A 20,943-nucleotide genomic window follows, 5' to 3' on the forward strand; every position below is an offset into this window, starting at 1 on the left:
ATGACTTCTGTGCCTAAGCTGTAAATAAAGTTAAATGAATGTGACATCTGCTTTACTTAACTAGAGCCTCCTGCTGATTAAATGATTTATTTCTTTTGTATGTGGACAAAACTAGAACTGCTGCACTGCCACGGCTTAATACAAAGATTAATGATCCATTAATCATCAGCAATCATCAGACTAAGCAAATGCCAAGCATTTAACAAACAGGTTTTCACTGACTGACTGACATTCTGGTGTAGTTATACTGAAAACCCAAATGGAGGCTTGTTCTAGTTTTCAGAGGACAATCACTGTGAAGTCTGTACCTGAGCTATTGCTGCTGCTTTCTCCATTTGCTGGTGTTGATTTCATCTCAGGGGCTGTATGAGAATTAGAGAACACAGTTAACAATAAACATTTTACGGGATGTAATGTGGTAGCTTTTAACACTAACTCTAACCCTTTTAACACTAGTTTTTTTGTAAAAAAACAAAAAAAAAAACAAACAAACAAAAAAAAACCAATTGAGCCTGTAAACACTGAACATGTGTGTGACACTGAAGCTGGAAACTGCTATCAACCTGTAGAGCTCAGCTGTAACAGGGTTCCCACTCTTTTTCAGAGATCATTTTCCAGGACTTTTCCAGGACATTTCAAATTTAGGAAAAAAAGACAAGGATCACAGATTCACGGCCTAAAGTAGTATGTTCTTCTCTCCAGAAGTCTTAAAAACAACGTACGCTTTATGGCTATTACTTAACTATAAAATTAGAAAAACACCAGATACCCACACACAGAGCTCTTTCAAACGAGTCATTCAAAATACGTATTCATTTAGGAATAAAGAAAATGACGGTATTTATGATGATATTCACTTTCACGAACCATTCGTTAATAAATGCCTACTCAAAGAAACGCCATTGTATGTTGCTAAAAAGGAAGTGACAGGAGTGATCCTATGGTTAGTGAAGGATAGAAAGGAAGTCACTTAACTTCTTGTTTAGTGAACTGTTGCAAAAATCAATATCACATTTGCAAACGTGTTTTTAAGTTTATATAAGTAAACCTATTATAGGTTACCAGCCTTCGCCTTACTGTATATGTTTACAACACTAGTCTGTGCTGCACTTTGAGCATGCAAATAATTGTTCAATGTATGCTTCACTGTGCATCCCGTCAGTAGAATATCTAATTTTGACTTCTTACAGTATATCGCCCATAAAACAGGTTTGGGGACTGTGTGGATGGATTACTTTTAAAGACAATTTGTCATGTGAATGAAATTTCAACAATTATAAAATAAAAAGACGGCACATATTAATACCCTTTCCTTTCTCAGGCCAATGCCGTCATGCATACTTTAGTTTGCTGTGCATTCCCCTTGCACATGATATTCAGATTAACAAGGTTGATATAACATGCTTACCCGTCACCATTTGCTGAAAACATTCGAGCACTTAAACCATTCCTAGCAGCTGAAACCGCCAACACAACACAGCGTCATCCGTCACAGCGAGATTAAACAGCATAACAAAAAAACGTCAAAACTCAGCGTCCCTGAACAGAGCGCTTTCTGTTACTAACGTTAATTGTTTCGACCAGTTGTAAACTGTTCTTTAAATGATCAAGAACATTTAAAATAATAATGTAATAATTAAAATAATAAAGTAAATAAAAATAAATAAAAATAAAATAATAATTTTCCAGGACAACAAGATTTTTTCCAGGACAATTTATGTTTTCTCTCATTTTCCATGTGTTTTCCAGGACTGGAACATTGGTCATTAATTTTCCAGGATTTCCAGGTTTTCCAGGACGCGTGGGAACCCTGTGTAAAGACATTGCTCTACTGAACGGAAGGTTTTGTATCCCAGGACACCAAGCTGCTTCTGCTGGTCCCTTGAGCATTTGTATATTGTACAAAAATAAAAAAAAATAAAAAAAAAACACCAGAAATTGTAAATGTCCCATTGCAACTACACCGAGACCTGTCTAATAAAAACATCTAAAAGCAACTTCTAACAATATGCAGTGACAATATGTACAGATCTGTTCTTTCGTATTAAATGTACTAGTTGGGAATGCAAAACTCATGAAATAAATAAAACATTATAATATATTAAATTAGCTTTTCAAAGAATCTATGTATAACTAAGCGATTTCTAATTATGTACAGTTGTAAAAAAAAAAAAAAGGAAGCACGTAACACGTGAAAGACACAAAGAAGAATAGTAGTCATTTGTAGTAATTTTAGTAATTAGTACTAAGTACTACGTTTGACTGAAGATAGCAGCAAGAATACCCGTAAAAGCACCAGTGTAGAAAAAACAGAAGTGCAAATACAGTTCCCTTTCGATACTCCACTCATACTGCGTATGGGGAAAAGCTCCTTTTTTCCTCAATACTGAAGCCTTTTTCAATAACGCAGTGCAACTGCACTGCCATTGGTTTAATCTGTAAACTTTTTTAAACCAATGACGGCGCTGCGTAGCTGCGCGAGCCTGTGGCGATGCAGCGCGCCAAAGCCAGCTAAAAAGGGGCGGGGCGTATAGCTATATAAGCAGGCAAATCGCCAGAGGAAATCAGATCTTACTCCTTCAGCGACGACTTCACTTCGCTGAATTTCCTCTGACCGCCTTCGCTGGATTTTCGCCGTTGAACAGGCACCGCAGTGGACCAGCTGAGACCGCCGACTGCTTGCAGCGCCGGCGCTCTTTAGACAGCCGCTTCTTGCACCGTTCTCGGGCCGCCGGCTTCCTGCTTGCAGCCGCTTCTCAGCGATCTCCTGCCGCCATCCGGCGATCACAAAAAGAGCTTTCCAGCGGTTTTCACCGCTCTAAAAGAGCATTTCCGAACAAACGCCGTTTTAACGGCAGCGGCCATGCCGCGTCACAACTGTGGCACATGCAGAGTCCCTCTGCACGACAATGACGGCCATGAGGAGTGCGTTTCCTGCCTGGGTAAATCCCACGCTGAAACTGCACTCACTGAGTCCTCATGCTGCTTCTGTGAGACAAGTCAGACAACCCGGAAGCGGTTGGTATAATTTGTTAATTGAAACTTACCATCATCGGACGAGACACCTTTCATTCACCTTTATATCTTTAATGACAGTCGTCTTGTCCAATGATCGGTAAGTTTCCATTCACAAACTATACCTACCGCTTCCGGGTTGTCTGAATTGGTGCATGAAACACATTAACAAAGCAGAAAACAAATGAACAAATCAGAAAACAAATTAACAAATCAGAAAACACAACGACATTTCAGACAACCTGGAAGCTGTTGGTATAGTTTGTGATTGGACAAGACACCTGTCACTCAAAGTATACATGAAGTTCAACAGTCTGCCACAGGGAAAAGTTGGAATGGATGGATGGAATGGATTACTGTGGATTAATTCTGTTATTTTCTTGAACGGAGAACTTTACACATTACACATAAGATTCCATACCTGTATATCTAAAACCGATACACTACCGTTTCTGGGTTGTCTGACTTGTCGTTGTGTTTTCGTTTGTTCGTTAGATTGTGTAATCTAGCAATAGCCAAAGAAATGTCAAGACCTAGGCTTAATAATCTCAGGTGTGGTGTTCTGCAAACATACAAGTACACCGTGTCTACATTTTTTCCAGCGTACATTTCTTGGGTATGTCCGTAAGGCATGGCTACTACTTTATCTATGGCTATTATTACTCAGTCCCAGTGCCTGTTAGTGATCCTTATTAACAGCATTTGCATAATTTCTGAAAAACAAAAACACACACAAAAAAACCCAAAGGAAGTTGGGTTTAAGAATTACCCTTGAATGACTTCTGTGCCTAAGCTGTAAATAAAGTTAAATGAATGTGACATCTGCTTTACTTAACAGAGTCCCTCTGCACGACAATGACGGCCATGAGGAGTGCGTTTCCTGCCTGGGTAAATCCCACGCTGAAACTGCACTCACTGAGTCCTCATGCTGCTTCTGTGAGAGCATGAGTCTCGCCTCTCTGCGCTCGCGGATCGCTTTCTTTAATGAAAGTGACCCCGCCCCTCACGCCCCCCCGTCTTTTTCCTCCCGCGAGCCGGCCAGGAAGCGACAGCAGGGAAGAGGGGCTCAGCGCCCGGGTTTGGGTGAGCTTACGCCGGCTCGGCGCCCTCGTGCCTCACCCTCTCCAACTAGAGAGAGCCGTCCCCCTTCCTCTTCTCACGCCCAGAGCAGCGTCCCTCAGCTGAAGTGAGTGACCTCGTCTCATTTGGCGGATCGGAGGACGAGCTGCTTGACGACTCCATGTCACTCGCGGCTTCTGAAACGGAAGACTGGGCCGGTGATTCTAACCCCGCCCACTTGCCGTCGCTAGAGCCCATCGACGCCAAAGCTGGGATGGATGCCGAGCTTCTCCGCATCCTCTCCAGAGCTGTTGAAGATCTCCATCTGGAGTGGGCCTCCCCTGAGGAGCCGATGCGCAGCAGGCTGGACGAGTGGTTCCTGACGGGAAGCCGCCAGGCCCCCCGCCAGCGTTCTGCCCCGTTCTTCCAAACCTGCTTTTCAAGACCTCCGCAGCGCCACAGATCTGGCCCTGCGCGCCACAAAAACCACTGCCCAAGCCATTGGATGATCCATGGCCAACCTGGTTGTGCTGGAGCGCCACCTCTGGCTTAACCTCACTGTGATTAAGGAGAGCGACAAGGTGGCCTTTCTAGATGCCCCAGTCTCTCCATCCGGTCTCTTCGGGCCGGCCGTAGAAGGGTTTACTTCCCAGGACTGCGCCGACTCAGCGCCAGAGCAAACCTGTCCCTTCTGCCCCCCAGGTGGCGCCCCCAAGGAGCAGCACCCAGCTTGCCCCACTAAGCGCGCTAAACCGCCTGGACGTCAGGGCCCCCGGCAGAGGATTGTGCTGGACCCAACGCCCTCTAAATCCTCCTGATTGTTGGGGAAGGAAGAGGAAAGAGCAAAGTCCCGCCACGGCCGGACCACCCCAGAAGCTCTCTCGCCTGCCGGCTATGCGACCTGGCCCACCGTTGTTGCGTCCACGCAAAGCGCTGTTGTTATGGCAAACACAATAAATAGTTCACATTTTCTAAAAGAGAGCAGTTTTCTCGTCAGTGTTCAGGCCCCTAATCAGTGGCCTGCCATCCGACACTATCCAGCCCCTTGTCACGCGGGCCGAGGCCTGGCAGGCCATCCCCGGAGTGTCCAAGTGGGTGTTGGGGATAATAAAATATGGCTACACTCTGCAGTTCGCCCGGAAACCCCCGCGTTTTTGTGGGGTGATTCCCACTTTGGTAGAGCCGGACGACGCCCAGGTCCTCCGCACCGAAGTACTGACGCTGTTGAGGAAGGGAGCCATAGAGATGGTTCCTCCCTCAGAAAGCAGGTCGGGGTTCTACAGCCGTTATTTCCTTGTCCCCAAGAAAGATGCCGGTCTCAGACCCATCTTAGACCTCAGACTCCTGAACCTCTCCCTCATGAAACGGAAGTTCAGGATGTTGACACTGAAGCAGATCCTCACGCAGATTTGCCCCGAGGACTGGTTCTTCTCGCTGGATCTGAAAGACGCTTTCTTTCACATCCAGATAGCCCCACATCACAGACGATTCTTGAGATTCGCGTTCGAGGGTGTGGCTTACCAATATGCAGTCCTTCCCTTTGGGCTGTCTCTAGCTCCACGCACTTTCACGAAGTGCATGAACGAGGCACTTTCCCCTCTGAGACAGATGGGAATCCGCATTCTGAACTATCTCGACGACTGGCTCATTCTAGCCCAGTCGCGAACCGAGCTAGACCACCACAGATCCGTGCTCCTGAGCCACTTAGAGTGCCTAGGACTCAGGGTCAATTTTGCCAAGAGCTCACTGCTCCCCAGCCAACATATGTTCCTGGGAGTGGTTTTCGACTCAGTCCGCATGAGGGCGGTCATATCACCAGAGCGCGCTCTGGTACTTCAGCAGCTCGCGGCCTCTGTCAGGAACAAAGCCTGTTTCCCTCTGAAGTTCTTTCAGAGGATGCTAGGGCTGATGGCTTCTGCCTCCCCAGTTTTACAGCTTGGCCTCCTACGAATGCGGCCCCTGCAATACTGACTGAAACTTCGGGTCCCACCTCACGCTTGGCGGCACGGCCGCTTTCACGTCAGAGTCAACCAGGCCTGTCTAGCAGCCCTGGAGCCTTGGATGAACCCTGTTTGGTTCAGCCGTGGAGTACCCCTACAGGCGGTTTCCAGAAGGACGGTGTTCTCAACAGATGCGTCCAACCTGGGTTGGGGCGCTCTGTGCGAGGGCAGACCAGCCTTCGGCTCGTGGTCGCACGAGGACAGCCATCTCCATATCAACTGCCTTGAAATGCTGGCGGTAGAACGAGCCTTCGATCTTTTCAGGCGATCCTGGAAGGGCGCCATGTCCTAGTCTAGTCGGACAGCATGACAGTGGTGTCCTACATAAATCACCAAGGTGGCCTTTCGTCCAGCCGCCTCTACATGCTGGCAAAGCGCCTCTTGGAATGGGCATTACCCAGGTTGCAATCGCTCAAGGCGACACACATACCTGGCAAGTCGGATCTGGGAGCAAACATGCTTTCGCGAAGCAACGTCCCCTCGGACGAGTGGATGCTCCATCCCCAGACGGTTCTCAAAATCTGGGAGATTTTCGGGAAGGCAGAGGTTGACCTCTTCGCCTCAGAAAGCAACTCTCATTGCCCAACTTATTTTTCAAAGGACACAGATGCGCTGGCCCACGACTGGCCCAGCCTCCTTCTTTATGCTTTTCCCCCGATCGCTTTGGTCCCTCAGGTCATCAGACGAGTCAGGGAAGACAGGCGCAGAGTCCTCCTGGTGGCCCCACTCTGGAGGAGCCAAGTTTGGTCCTCGGAGCTATTCAGGCTTTCCATGAAAGCCCCATGGCCGATCCCCCTGAGGCGGGACCTCCTCTCTCAGGCGAACAGGACAATCTGGCACCCGCAGCCAGAACTCTGGGCTCTGCACGTATGGTCCCTTCGATGGGAGCCTCTGAGCCTCCCCAAGGACGTGCTACATACCATTGCTCAGGCGAGGGCCCATTTACAAGACGCATCTACGCCCAGAAATGGTCAGTCTTCGTTGACTGGTGCTCCACACGGAACGAAGACCCTGTTGAGTGTGACGTATCTCCGATACTGTCATTTCTCCAAGAGCGTCTGGACAAAGGTCTCACCCCTTCCACGCTCAAGGTGTACATAGCAGCCATTGCAGCATTTCATGCTCCTATTGCTGGCCAATCAGTGGGTCGAAACGGCCTCATTGTGCGTTTCCTGAGAGGTGCTAGGCGGTTGAAGCCCCCACGTCCTCTCACCGCTCCCACTTGGGACCTTCACACGGTCCTTGAAGTGCTCAAAGGACCTCCCTTTGAACCGCTGCGGTCATCTGGCCTTCGGCCCCTAACGCTCAAAACCGCTCTGCTACTTGCTCTAGCATCGGTCAAGCGTGTTGGCGATTTGCAGGCCCTCTCGGTGAGCCCTGCATGCCTTGAGTTTGGGCCCAATGACTCAAAGGTCATTTTAAAACCCAGGCACGGCTACATACCTAAAGTGCTCTCAACGCCATTTAGAGCGCAGGTAGTTTCTCTCTCGGCTCTGCCTCTGTTGTCAGGAGAGCGAGAGCTGAATTTACTCTGCCCAGTGAGGGCTTTGAGGGTATACACTGAGCGGTCACAGCTGTTCAGGCAATCTGACCAGCTTTTTGTCTGCTTTGGTGGCCGCACCAAGGGGTCTTCGGTCTCAAAGCAACGCCTCTCGTGTTGGATAGTCGACGCTATCGCTCTATGTTACTCTTCTATGGGTCTTGAATGCCCCATAGGAGTAAGAGCCCACTCCACTAGAGGGATGGCCTCTTCATGGGCCTGGTCTGGTGGTGTCTCTATCAAGGACATCTGTGAGGCGGCCAGTTGGTCCTCGCCGTCCACTTTTGTCAGATTCTATAACCTGGACATCCCGACCTTGCACGCTCGGGTTCTTTCGGTTTGATACGACGGCCTCTTCAGACTCCGTCATCATACCACCTCCGGGGAGCTTGCTCCCTCTTAGCAGTGTTGCGTCAAGGGTTCGACGGCCCCGGCCCTCTCACTTATCCTTTGGGCCCCAGGGTGTTCAAGATAAGTCTTATCGTTCCCTACCGTGGCACGGCGCGGTTGAATTCGTTCCCCATATGCAGTATGAGTGGAGTATCGAAAGGGAACGTACTCGGTTACGAACGTAACCTCGGTTCCCTGAGATACGGAACGAGTACTGCGTTATATGCCGTGCCACGAGGCTGCGGCTTCAGTGTCGTCGCTTCAGTCGTATGACCTGATTTCCTCTGGCGATTTGCCTGCTTATATAGCTATATGCCCCGCCCCTTTTTAGCGGGCTTTGGCGCGCTGCATCGCCACAGGCTCGCGCAGCTACGCAGCGCCGTCATTGGTTTAAAAAAGTTTACAGATTAAACCAATGGCAGTGCAGTTGCACTGCGTTATTGAAAAAGGCTTCAGTATTGAGGAAAAAAGGAGCTTTTCCCCATACGCAGTACTCGTTCCGTATCTCAGGGAACCGAGGTTACGTTCGTAACCGAGTACGTTTCTGAAGCAAAGTCCAAAAATTCTAGATACTAGTTCAGTTATTTGTAATAAGTGAAGTTAAATCTTAAAAAAAAAAGTTTGTAACTGTTTGAAGAGAAGTGTTAACACTTCAATTGTATAATAATATTCTTAATTTTCTTTTTTTTTTGCTTCCTGTAATAGAAAAATGCAGACTTGATAAAATTTGTTAATGCCTTGTTTTAGAACTGAATCTGTAACATTTTCACTGCATTTGAAATATGGACATGAAAGCTATTAAATTATTTGCACTTTTATTCACATACTGCTGTTTTCTTTGAACACGACGGTATGATGGTAAATTTTGGTCATCAGCTTCATCCATCTCATTTTCACTATGTGGAATTTTACAATCTTTAATAATAATAACTGTTCTAATTCAATTTAAACAATGAAATTATTACATTTGATTTATTGATTTAATTTCCCATATTTTGTCAGTCATTCAGACTGTTTCTTCTGTACACAGTGTGTCTAAGCTCATTTCTACTTATTTGGTAATGTTACAGAACAATTGCACTGCAGATATAACAGGTATTTTATATCTCCTTGCTAGGACACACCTGTCTAGAAATGATCATTTCATGACTCACTAGGTGAGTAACACTGTTCGACAGCTTTGTTTTAGTAGGTTTAAGCCCCTAATCAGACATGATCTCAACATAAAGTCTATGCAAGTTCATAACGCAACTAAAAAAGTGTGATAAAGTTCTGGTGAATTTGTGTTTCCAGTAGCAGAGAGCTTGTAACTATACAACAGAAAAACACAATGTACCTGTTGATTCTGGTGACTTGAAAACAGTCTCAAGAGCCTTGCTTTTCTTTGACTTCTGAGGAAGTAAAGTACAATATTACACATTAGAATTATTTTTAAATTAGAAAAACATGGTAGATAACTTCCACGCTGGCATCGCTAGGTGAAGTTTTACCTTTGCTGTCTTAGCCTTGGCCCTTCTCTCTTCCATTGCCTTCTGTAGCTTGTCTTGCTCTTCTTTGCTGCTGTTTAGCATCACAATATCATTTTCATGAAAGGGGTCTCCACACTATGAAACAGAAAGCAGAAACAAAGCAGAAGATGAATTTTCAGTTAATATATCCAATAAATATGTATGTGGTGTTTGTGCCGCATGGCCTGAAAATTACTGACAAGGATACAGTTTAACAGCACATTTATTTTTTGTAAGGCACCTCTTTCCTGAAGCTCTGTAATCTCTACCTCTTTCTTATTATCCTCAGTGCTTCAAATCAAATAAAGGGTTTTCTTGTGAACTTTTTAATCAGCCTTACAGCCAGCCTTATAGCCAGTTTTGCCTGCTTGCCAGAATTCACCTGCCACACAATACAACTGCCAACATTTGGCAACAGACTGATGTATATAAAGTCGCATACCGTAGATGGGTGGTTATGATACCAAAAAATTTAATGTTGTAAACAATCAAGCACCAAGCCAAGAATGTTAGTGGGTGTGTATACATACAAAAAAATATAAAAAGGTGAAAAAAATGTTTCCATGTCTGCCTCTGTTTTCTCATTCCTGTACTGAACCTGGGAAGTGTTACGCAGGTGCTAAAAACTATGACTTTTTTTGCCAACCTTCACCAGGCATAGCATCAGGTCCCCCTACAACTGCGCCACAATTTGGAGCATCACATCCACAAGTGGCAGATTGTCAGGTGCTCCAGGGCTACAATCTGTCTAGCTAACACTTTTCTGGCTTCCACAGTTTCAAAAGCTTAAGTGCATCGATTGCATGATTTGTCTCCAAGACCACACTCGAACCAGAAGCTGTGGATGACTGCAAAGGTGCATGCGCTGCTAAGGTCTAGGGACTTGGCCTTCAGAGAAAATGGACAAGACAAACAGCAAGGGTCAAACTGTCCAGAGCCATCAGTGTTGCAAAGTACGCACATGCCCAGAGAATCCACAGCCACTTCCTAAACAGCAGAGATACCCAGTGCATGTAGCAGGTTATCCAGGCAATCACGAACTACAAGACAACTTCATGCCTCCCTCCCAGATGCGCTGAATGAAAAGAAGTCTACAGTGTCCTGCCTCAATGACAATCGTCCCGTCACACCCATTGTGATGAAATGCCTCGAGAGGCTCATCATCAACTTTCAACTTTATTCATTTATATAGCACATTTTACTGCAATTTCAATTGCCCAAAGTGCTGCACAATATTACAAAAAGCATAAAGCAATATATATCAGACCGATTATAACAAAGAAAATTAAAACAGATGAAAAATAATATACATAAAAGGGAAAAAGATAAAATGAAATAAAATATATAAAAGCATCAAGAAACTCTCTCTAAACAAGGTCTATTCTCAACGAATGCTAAATTAAAAAGATAAGTTTTTAACTGAGACTTAAAAACCTTCTAAAGTTGAGGCCTGCCAAATGTGCAAAGGGAGGCTGTTCCACAGTTTTGGGGTGATGACCATGAAAGCTCTATCACCCCTAGATTTTTTTGAGGAATCAGTTTATCTCCTGATCTCAGCGACATGACTGGAGTATGGTCCTTTAAGAGGTTGGTGATATAGCTTGGAGCGATGTTGTGAAATGCTTTAAAAACCATCAATAGAATTTTGAAATGAATTCTATACTGGACCGGAAGCCAGAGAAGAGTATATAATACTGGAGTTATGTGTTCTCTAATGTTTGTGCCAGTTAGAAACCTAGCTGCCGCATTCTGCACTAATTGCAGACGAGATAGATTGTGTTTGCTTATCCCAACATACAGAGAGTTGCAATAGTCCAGTCTTGAGGTGATAAAAGCATGCACTATGACCTGTAGGTCTTTAGTATTAAGGATGGGTTTCAGCCTGGAGATGAGTCTAAGTTGATAAAAACTTCTCTTTACTACTGACTTAATCTGGTTGTCAAAGCTGAGGGAAGAGTCAATAATAACACGAGTAATAACAAGAATAACAAGATTCCTAACAGTATTTTTTATAGGTATATCCAGTGGGGCAATAGCACTAGACAAAGCTTCCTTAAGTTTTGATGGACCAAAGATAATTATCTCAGATTTTTTTTTTTCATGAGGCAAATCAAGATCCAGCTACCACCCTCAATGGACTCCCTGCAGTTTGTGAATCGTCCAAAATTCTTCAGGGACAATGCCATTGCCACGACCCTCCATCTGACCCTCACCGACTTGGACATTAAAGATGCTTATGTACAAATGCTGTTCATAGACTTCAGTTCAGCATTCAGAACAATCATCTCTCAGTACCTCATTGAGAAGCTGAGCCTGCTGGGCCTGAATACCTCCCTCTGCAACTGGATCCTGGATTTTCTGACTGGGAGAGCTGTCAGTCCAGACCAGGAACAGCATCTCCAGCACCACCACACTGAGCACTGGGGCCCCTCAGGGCTGTGCGGTCAGTTCACTGCTGTTCACTCTGCTGACTCACGACTGTGGAGCAATGTGTCTCTTTGTAGCAAACTGTTGGGAGCTGTGGTGCAACAGCTAACTGCCTATTGTAGAGCCAATAACTTGTCACTAAAAGTTAATAAAACATGGTTGTTGAGTACAGGAGAGCACAGAGTGACTGTTCTTCGCTGAGAATTGATGAATTCTCTGTGGAGACCATCAAGAGCATCGAATTCCTTGGTGTTCAACTGGCAGAAAACTGCACTTGGTCACTCACCATCTCGGTTCAGACTGTGCAACAGTTTCTTCCCTCAAGCAAATCAGGTTTTTCAACACCCAGAACTAAACAGTTACCAAACACACACATGCAAACACAGAAGTACATTGCGATGATCACAGGATGCATAGCCATGCTGATTTGATGTCAATCCAGAAACAGGTAAGCAGCTGGAAGATGACAAAAAAAAATATAGGTTGACGAGCTGGAACTAGCAGCTGATTTTGTTTACCGCTTGTAGACAAAAAAGTTCAAGTAGCAACAGCACCTTGAACATGGCACAACTTGTTTGTCTAACCCTAGAATACTCTGAAGCTTTGGTGGAGTTCTTATTTAGACTGAAATAGGGGTTGGCAAGTCTAACTAAAATCACAAATTAAAGTCACTTGATATTGATGCTTATATAATAACACAATATCTGTTGATCTATGATAACATCAGTGTATTGCAAAATCCTGTATAAAGCAATTTTGTGTTTAGCTTCTTATTGTGACATTCTGTGGGCTTAAACAACCATCAACAGCATTCAAGTGCTGTAACTGACTCAGTCTACTCAGAAGTAGTGAGCTAATTTAAGATTTATTTAAATACCACTGGACTTGACTGTTGGCTTTTATTTAAGAAAAGGTATACTAGTTTAGTCGCATGGAAGATGAGTCGCATGATGGATGAAAAGAAAATTCAAACTGAAATCTAGTTGAATAAGGTGGTGAAAAAAATCTAGAGATGCTGACAAATTAAGATTTGAGGGCAGTACCATAAGGGAGAAGGGAGGAGAATTGGAAGTTGCAAATGTCTCTCTCTATCTGAGTAGTTAAACCTGTAGTCTCAGAGTGAACTAAGAACATTATATACAGTGTCTAAAACAAAAGCTTTGCCGCACCAGCTTCACTTAGCGCACAGGTAATCTACCTGACTGGCAGTCAGCAGAAACAATGCTCCTCTGTTGAACGTGGGTCTTTACCTGAGGTTTCACTACGGAAGATTTTCCTGGACATCAACATTCTTTGATCTCTTCATAACATAAAGGTAAAGTAGTCTATTGATGTATTAATGTGTGTATGTTGAAAAGACATAGATTTTAGAAAATATATTTGGTTATCATTATCTTATAATAGGAAATACTACAAAAACTGACTATCTTGACTACAATCAAGACTTGTTAAGGTGTAAAAAGGTGGAAAATTATTCATTGCCACTAAGGCACACAAACTGAAGCTCCAAGTCATAAACCATCAGAGCTTTTTTGAATTCGTGAGATGAAGTTTAGTGCTTTTTTCCTCATCTCTACAAAAATAATGTAATAGTACAGTGTTACTCATTGCGCGGCTCGTGAGCCTCCTGCGGCTCGCCAAGCTTTAATATGCAGCATGGCAGTAAATAATACGATGATATGATCATGTAGTTAAAATTTATTTTATTTAAATAACATTAAAAACAATCAGGGAAGCATAGAAAAACGAATGTGCTCTATTACAAATAATAATATATATACACATATATATTATTTGACTCGTCACTGACTCACTGCGTTCTGCGCAATAGCCAGTTTTTGACGGCCTGCCAGAAGCTAGTTTGTGTTTCATGCTAGTTAACAACTTGTGTTTACTGTACACACGGACTAAAAAATGGATCGATTTCTTATCAAACAATCCCTCGCACAAAATGAACAGCAACAAAGCAATGTGACAGTGACAAAAGAGGTAATAAATAATATAAATAATAAAGAATGATTTTTAAGTAATTATTGTATTGCAATATTGTACATTGTATTTAAGCAGATAAGCTATTTAAGACTGAATAACTTGGCATACTTTGCGGTGAAAGTGGCTCTCCTATTGACTTTGTCCTATCAGTGTGGCTCACATGAAAAAAAAATGAAGACCACTGTAATAGTAGAATAGCTTTCAGAGACACAGAATACCTGCTTTCAAAAATAACTCGAAAATGATATGCCACAGTATTTTTGAACTGACAGCAAACAGAAATGATAAATGAAGAGCAGGACCAATATTTATAATGCTGATAATGTTATAGATTAATAAAGACATTTCTAACCCAATAGTGTTGCACTGGGGAAATAAATGCAGTACAGTTTAAAATAAATAAATAAATAAATAAATAATAATAAAAAAAAAATTGACAGATGTTATCAGATTCTTGTGGTTATAAATGCCTGTGCTGATCAGGCAAGTAAAGCCAGTAAACTAAATTATGTTTTCACCATTATAATTAAAATAATTAGTGTTGGGCTCAATGGTTTCTTCTTTCATAACTTTAAGTGTCAAACACAATGTGGGCATTCTTGTTTCATTTGGCCTATGTGGCCTTAGAAAAAATAATACTGTTGATGTCAGTACCTGTTTCACTGAAGCTGGTTAACAATGGTCCAACAATTTTCAATCTCCAACAATCTATTTCACTGGTTTCATACCTCTATAATTACAGTATATTCCTAGGAAGTTCATATTGCTTAACCTGTAATCTACTTCTGTATACTCATTTATGATATTATTATTATTAATTATAATCATCATCATCATCATCATCATCATCATCATCATCATCATCAACTTAGAAATTCTGACCTACATTCTTCTTTTCATCGTCTGATCTCAAAACCAAAAGTATTCAAAAAGTATAGATAAGACAAAAGAATTGGCCTTGCTATTTCAATATATTTGGAGCACTGTATTATTGGAAGGGTAAATGAATTTTGTTTTCTGGATGAAACAAATCCAGTAATATTTAAATAGTAGATCTATTTCTTTTAGTCAAAAGACTGTATAACCTCTCAGTTAACTTATTGATTAACTGATTATTGATCTTACTCTGTCTACACATTTCAGGTGCTTGAACGTGGTCTGGTCGGCTTTATAGTGAATTAGTCTCCATCTTGGGAGTACCATGTGGAAATATATTCTATGCTTTCTTATAAGCACCACTATCTTCTTAGGCCTATATTTTAAGGGCAAGGTTTATTATTCTACAAGACTACAGCTGCCTGTATTAAGATGCCATCCACTTGCTGAAAACTGTAAAGTTTTTCCACCTTCCAGCCCTTACACAAGATGGGAAAGAACAGAATGCCAGGACCTGGACTTTAACAGTCTCAAATGCAAACATATACAATCAGAGCATCATTTTATTATGAAGACCCTGAGCAAAGAAGAGGAGGACTACCCTCTGGCCTTCATTATTACTATCTACAAAGACCTGGAGATGTTTGTGCGCCTGCTCAGAGCCATCTATGCACCACACAACGTCTACTGCATTCACATAGATGACAAAGCCCAGGCAGAATACAAACTAAGTGTTCAAAGATTGGCAGAGTGTTTTCCCAATGTTTTTCTAGCCTCAGTTAGTGAGATAGTGACCTATGGTGGTTTTTCTCGCCTGAAGGCTGATATTAATTGTATGGAGGACCTAGTAAGGTCTCCAGTGAAATGGCGAAAGGTGATCAACCTGTGTGGCCAGGATTTTCCTGTCCATACCAAACTGGAGCTGGTAAGATATATGCAAGATGAAAAATGGAAAGATAAAAACATGACTCCTGGGGTCAAACAGCCAGTGTACATACGACACAGGACTGAAATACAACACAAGGAAATCACAGGTCACTATGTGACCTCATTGGGTCAAGACCACAAAAAGACCCCTGCTCCACACAACCTGACGATCTACTTTGGTACAGCCTACTACAGTCTACAAAGAGCATTTGTGGAATATGTGCTCACCAGCCCAGTCGCCAAAGACCTTTTGGAATGGTCAAGGGATACCTACAGCCCCGATGAACATTACTGGGTAACCCTTAATCATCTGGAAGGTAAGCACAGACTACTCATGAAATTTCCCCATTAGAAAAAAGCATTTAATTTTTTTATTCACTGCTAATGAAACAAGGTGAGAAGCCAGAAAATGTAGCATCTTAATGCACACATGTATAAAACCTCAATTCACCTGAGTGTCTGTACAATTAAAATACATAAATGCGTGAGGTATATTCACTACCCTGCTCAACATTTCCACAGATGCCCCTGGCAGTAATGTAAATGCTGGCTGGGGGGGTAACATTCGGGCCATTAAATGGAAAGACCAAGAAGGGTCAGTACATCAAGGCTGTAAAGGTATGAACACTACAAAACATATACCAGCCATTACAATACTGTATGAAACACAGGAACATTGTGCAACTATTGTACATGTGAGAAGTTTATGTCATGCGCTATACAAGAAACAGGACAATCTTATCAAAAAGCTATATTTGTCTTCAAAGGAATGTACATCAGGGATATCTGCATCTACGACGTTGAGGATTTACCTTGGATAATTGAGAGGAACAGCATGTTTGCTAACAAGTTGGACACCACTAGATTTCCTGAAGCTCTGGACTGCCTAGAACAGTGGCACAGGCACAAGGTCCTACAGCAGGCCACAGTGCCCATTCAGTTATCATGGCAACTTGCAACAGAGGTCGATATTACTGATGCTGGTCACAGTTAATACCTACACTTATTCCTTAATCTAGTTTGTTGTACACACAATTCAACATGGAATAATTAATCCATTAAACAAAAGCTATGTATATAATAAAATTATAAATTATACTAGTAATTTATATTCCTTTTTATACAGTTTTTTCCTGTGCAAATCCTATATTATACAACCTAACTTTTGTACTTCATATTAACTCGTACTGCAGTTTTGGTTTACTTATCCTGGCTTCATATTTACTCAGAACAACTATTTCACCATACATTTGTTTCCCCCTTTGCTGAGCAGAGGACATGCAATAAACAGTGCTGTAATTTACTGTGCTAAATCTTCAAAAAATGTTTTTGTTGTAAATATAATAGTTTATAAATGTTTTCATACCCAATTTAAGCCAAATGCAGGCACAGAGCTCCTGATGCTTGAAAGATACTGTTTTTGTGATCAGGCCAGAAAGCTGTTGAAAGTTGCTGTGCTTTGTAATATGCAGTAGCAAGAAAATCAGCCATGCAAACTGATTCATTATATCAAGCCAATGTGCCATTCGATCAAGGTTGGACACATGCATTTTATGTAACCTTTAACTTTAACCCTAATCCTGTGTTGTCTTATGGAGCGCTGGGTCTTTATGTAGCACCATGGTACAGAACGATGTTGTTTCATTACACTGTGTACTGCATCAGCTACATATGATAAAAATAACAATAACAGCTTCTTGACCTGATCATTTGTTTGTTTTACTGTATTACAAAGGTGTGAAGTGCCTAATATGTGTCTAAATGTGTCTAATGTACTTTCCATTAAAACAAGTTAGCCTGAATGATAAAGAAGCAGTCCAAGAGGTTTAGCTTTAATGTTATTGGTGTGCCACTGTTTCTCGATCTTGCTAAATAACTTAGTCATGTTAAGCTAGGACACCAAACAAGAAATCCACACCACACCCATAATAAATTACTAGTTGAGACCCTTGTCCTGAAAAAGCCATGCATTATACCACAAAAGCCTGACACCAGGTCATGAAAGGTTTAAGTGCTTACATATGGATTTATATTAGATTTTGATAGCTATATACCGAATTTTAAGAACCTGTCAAGTTAAATTTATGTATCAAAATATTTGTCAAGATTTTAGATAATTAATTTTTATTTTTTACTAGGCAGTATTTTATTACTGACATGAAAATGATGCTTTTCCATTCACATATAATCTGCCATTTATTTAGCTGTCCACGCATGTGTAGAAGACGACAGACAAAGTGGATGAAGCTTTTTAACCACTTTTTTTTTTAAAGATAGTCGTCATGGTGTAAATACAATAATCTTTTATAGGTTGCAGAGATTTCCTGTCAACAAAAGGCAAATAAATAACTAGAACTCCAGATTCAGACAGAGCCAATAATAACATCAGCCTCAGACTTCATGCCTACAAACTGCCCCACCTAGTTTCACCAAAACCAAGTTATTAAAGCAAACAATTATGTTTCTATTTCTATTTCTATTAGTTCTCTGTATTCAATAGCAACAGTAGATAATTGTATCCTTTAAGGATAATTATGTTTCTTATATATAATCTTTGTTAATTATCCTGTTTTCCTATTTAAGCTTAGACAAAAATTTATAAAATTTAATGCGGCCTAGGGCTTTCGAGCAACAGGAACCAAATTCGGATATGTTGTAGACGCTGATCTGAAGTTTGTTGCTCTTACTTTCCTAAGCGATCCGAGTTCCGGTACTTCCGGTACCGCGTCTCAAAGTGACCTTTTTTCCCATAGACTCCCATTATAAAATTTGGAGGTTTATAACTCGGCAAGCTTTCGAACTATCTACACCAAACTCGGCCAGCTCCTTTAGGGTGATACTCTGAACAAAGTTTTAAATTGGTGTACTGACTGGCCTTTCAGTTGTCCCGCAGCCCCACCCCCAAAATATGCAAAATCAAAAAACTTTTTACAACATGAACATGTGACATATCAAAACACTCAGAACAATGAGGGGAACTAATTCACGGGTATTCTGATGATGTCACATGCTCGTCTCTACTTACCTCCAAATGTTTTGGCACCCTAGCTTTCTGTCTACTTCCAAAAGTAACACTGACCCTTATGTCCACTCGCCTCCAAAACGCCCCGGCCTTTGCGAATACTTGCATCGTCAAAGCCAACATCAAATTTTGTCGCAACAAACTTTACAAATCTAGTTCTCATTATGTCTTCACCACTCAACACACACACAAAACTTGTATGGTAAGGCTTTTTACCTTATGGCAGATCTCCGTCTTGACCTCTTTGAGAGCTCGTTCTGAGAAAACGCAGCCACAGGTATGCAAGTAACAAAACCTGACAAAAAAAAATTTATTCCATTAGCATAAATATGAGGTCAGAAACATAAAATTTATTTGTCATCATGTGGGAAAATCAAAGAACCTTCACTGTTTAAAAGGAAAATATTAAGATTTGTTTTATATTTATGAACAATTCTCAATTGTGGATTATTTTTTATTGAAAAACACCACAATTTATTATAAACCTTTGAAAATGTGAATCCATCTACAGTAACTAAAGGAGACAATGGTTCTTAAAATAAAAGATGTGTAAATAAAGGAAGAACATTTAAATAATAAGTTTAGAGTTACTTGTTTTCAAATGCTTCTTTCATGATTATAAAGTTGTAGAGTAAACTTTTAAATTGAATTTCCTCATTTGAAACACCACAGCAGAAGTCATTTCATCCTATTGGGGCTTTTGAATGGAACAGCATTCCCAGAATCCAAAAGTAAAAGACATTTTTTGATTTTTCCAAGAACCTGAGCTTCTTCCATGTTCAAGGAGTGATGTCAAATCTACATGGCTGCTCAATCGACACGGCAGCATCAGAAGTAGACAAAATACCACTTCTGGGCCCATATTCATGAAAATTCTTAGTGCAAAGAGTTTCTACTAGTTAGGAAATTCTAAGAAAATTCTTAGAAATGTGGGCAATTTCCCTTAAAATTAAAGAGAAGATCAAAGTTAAAATAAAAGTTATTCACTAAGCATCTTAACCCTTAAAAGAGCGCTTAGGGTTAAAAAGTGTTAGGAATAGTGAGGAGGACTTTAAGAGGTTTAAGAGTTTTTTAGCAGAGGAGGAAATGGCCGAAACATAAAAACAAAGTGAAGGCTTATAATTGATCCTATTTTAAAAGCACTATTATTTTTTTATTGGACAACAAATCACAGTCTTCAAAACAAAAAGTGTCATACCTAGTAACAGGGTTAAGCCCCACCTCCTCTCTAAGATAAAGGTGTTTGTGTTTTCTTTGCTCAGAGTTGCTCTGAGATAGTCCTGAATCAGATATAAGATTCCCAATTAGACATTTCCTCTAAAGATAAGATTCCTATAATTTTTAGAAGCATTATAAATATGGGCCCTGATATTTATAAGACTTGTAAACTCACTAATTCTGGGTAGGTTTCCATATGCTCTCAAAATAGCCAAATGGAAAAGCCACAATGAGCTTATAAAGTAGGTTACTGTTATTTGACTGTGAGAGCAAAGGTTAGTCTTCAGATGAAGAGCAGCGTTGCTTAGCAGACTATTGTGTTGGTCAGAGAAAGTGAAAAAATAAATAAATAAATCCTGTACTCAGGTAGGACAATAAGGTATAATCTAGCTAAGGACACTCCACACACATATTCAGGGTTTCCCGTAGCACTTTGCAGTTCGGGCGGCCCGCCTAAGCTGGGAAACCCTACCGCCTTAACTAGGTCGTCCAAAAAAAAAACAACTCCGCTGCACAAAAGGCCGTCAAGTGCATCTCGGAGAATAGCGCGGACGCAATTCACACCGCGAGCGGGCATGCGTGCCACACGGCCGAAATGAGAGAAAGACGTGGTCGGTCACTGTCTGGACGATAACTAGCCAGTTGATAAAACGTGTTCTGTGAGAACTGTAAGTGGACTTATGTTTTGGGTTTATTTAAGCCTGTTATTGTATTAGTCTATAGTTCTTGCAAATTTAAAGTAAGTTAGCTGGTGATTTTGATAATTGTTAAACGTAGTACAGAGTCTGTGGTCTATCTTCTGCAAGGAACATGTGCCACACTGATTTACTCCAAATGGCTGAATGGCAAGAGAGAACGATCTAAAGGTACTTCAACTAAGTATTAGTTTAGAAGTGTGCGCACGTATGCAAACAGGTTATTGTATATTTTGTTCTTGCCTTGTAGGTTGCTATTTCAAAATAAGACTCA

General features: G+C 41.7%; 2 protein-coding genes across 4 annotated transcripts in view; one reads left to right on the top strand and one right to left on the bottom strand.

The window, feature by feature from the left end:
- Positions 1-20,943, bottom strand: part of rtf2 (replication termination factor 2) — a 31,879-nt gene that overhangs the window by 3,065 nt on the left and 7,871 nt on the right. For 2 of the 3 annotated variants that reach the window (XM_060868238.1, XM_060868240.1), the window contains exons 5-8: positions 18,973-19,051; positions 9,495-9,608; positions 9,341-9,395; positions 309-362 (exon numbers count right to left, since the gene is read on the bottom strand). In XM_060868238.1, the coding sequence (XP_060724221.1) occupies positions 309-362; positions 9,341-9,395; positions 9,495-9,608; positions 18,973-19,051 (302 nt within the window). The remainder of the gene's footprint in view (positions 1-308; positions 363-9,340; positions 9,396-9,494; positions 9,609-18,972; positions 19,052-20,943) is intronic. The other variant, XM_060868239.1, reaches the window with a different exon arrangement.
- LOC132843974 (beta-1,3-galactosyl-O-glycosyl-glycoprotein beta-1,6-N-acetylglucosaminyltransferase 7-like) lies at positions 13,029-17,480 on the top strand. Its single transcript, XM_060867119.1, has 4 exons — positions 13,029-13,254; positions 15,075-16,051; positions 16,257-16,352; positions 16,502-17,480. The coding sequence occupies exons 2-4, from the start codon at positions 15,133-15,135 to the stop codon at positions 16,726-16,728; spliced, it is 1,242 nt and encodes a 413-aa protein (XP_060723102.1). The 5' UTR covers positions 13,029-13,254; positions 15,075-15,132; the 3' UTR covers positions 16,729-17,480.

This window comes from Tachysurus vachellii, chromosome 4 (assembly GCF_030014155.1).
Source record: "Tachysurus vachellii isolate PV-2020 chromosome 4, HZAU_Pvac_v1, whole genome shotgun sequence".
Taxonomy (NCBI): domain Eukaryota; kingdom Metazoa; phylum Chordata; class Actinopteri; order Siluriformes; family Bagridae; genus Tachysurus; species Tachysurus vachellii.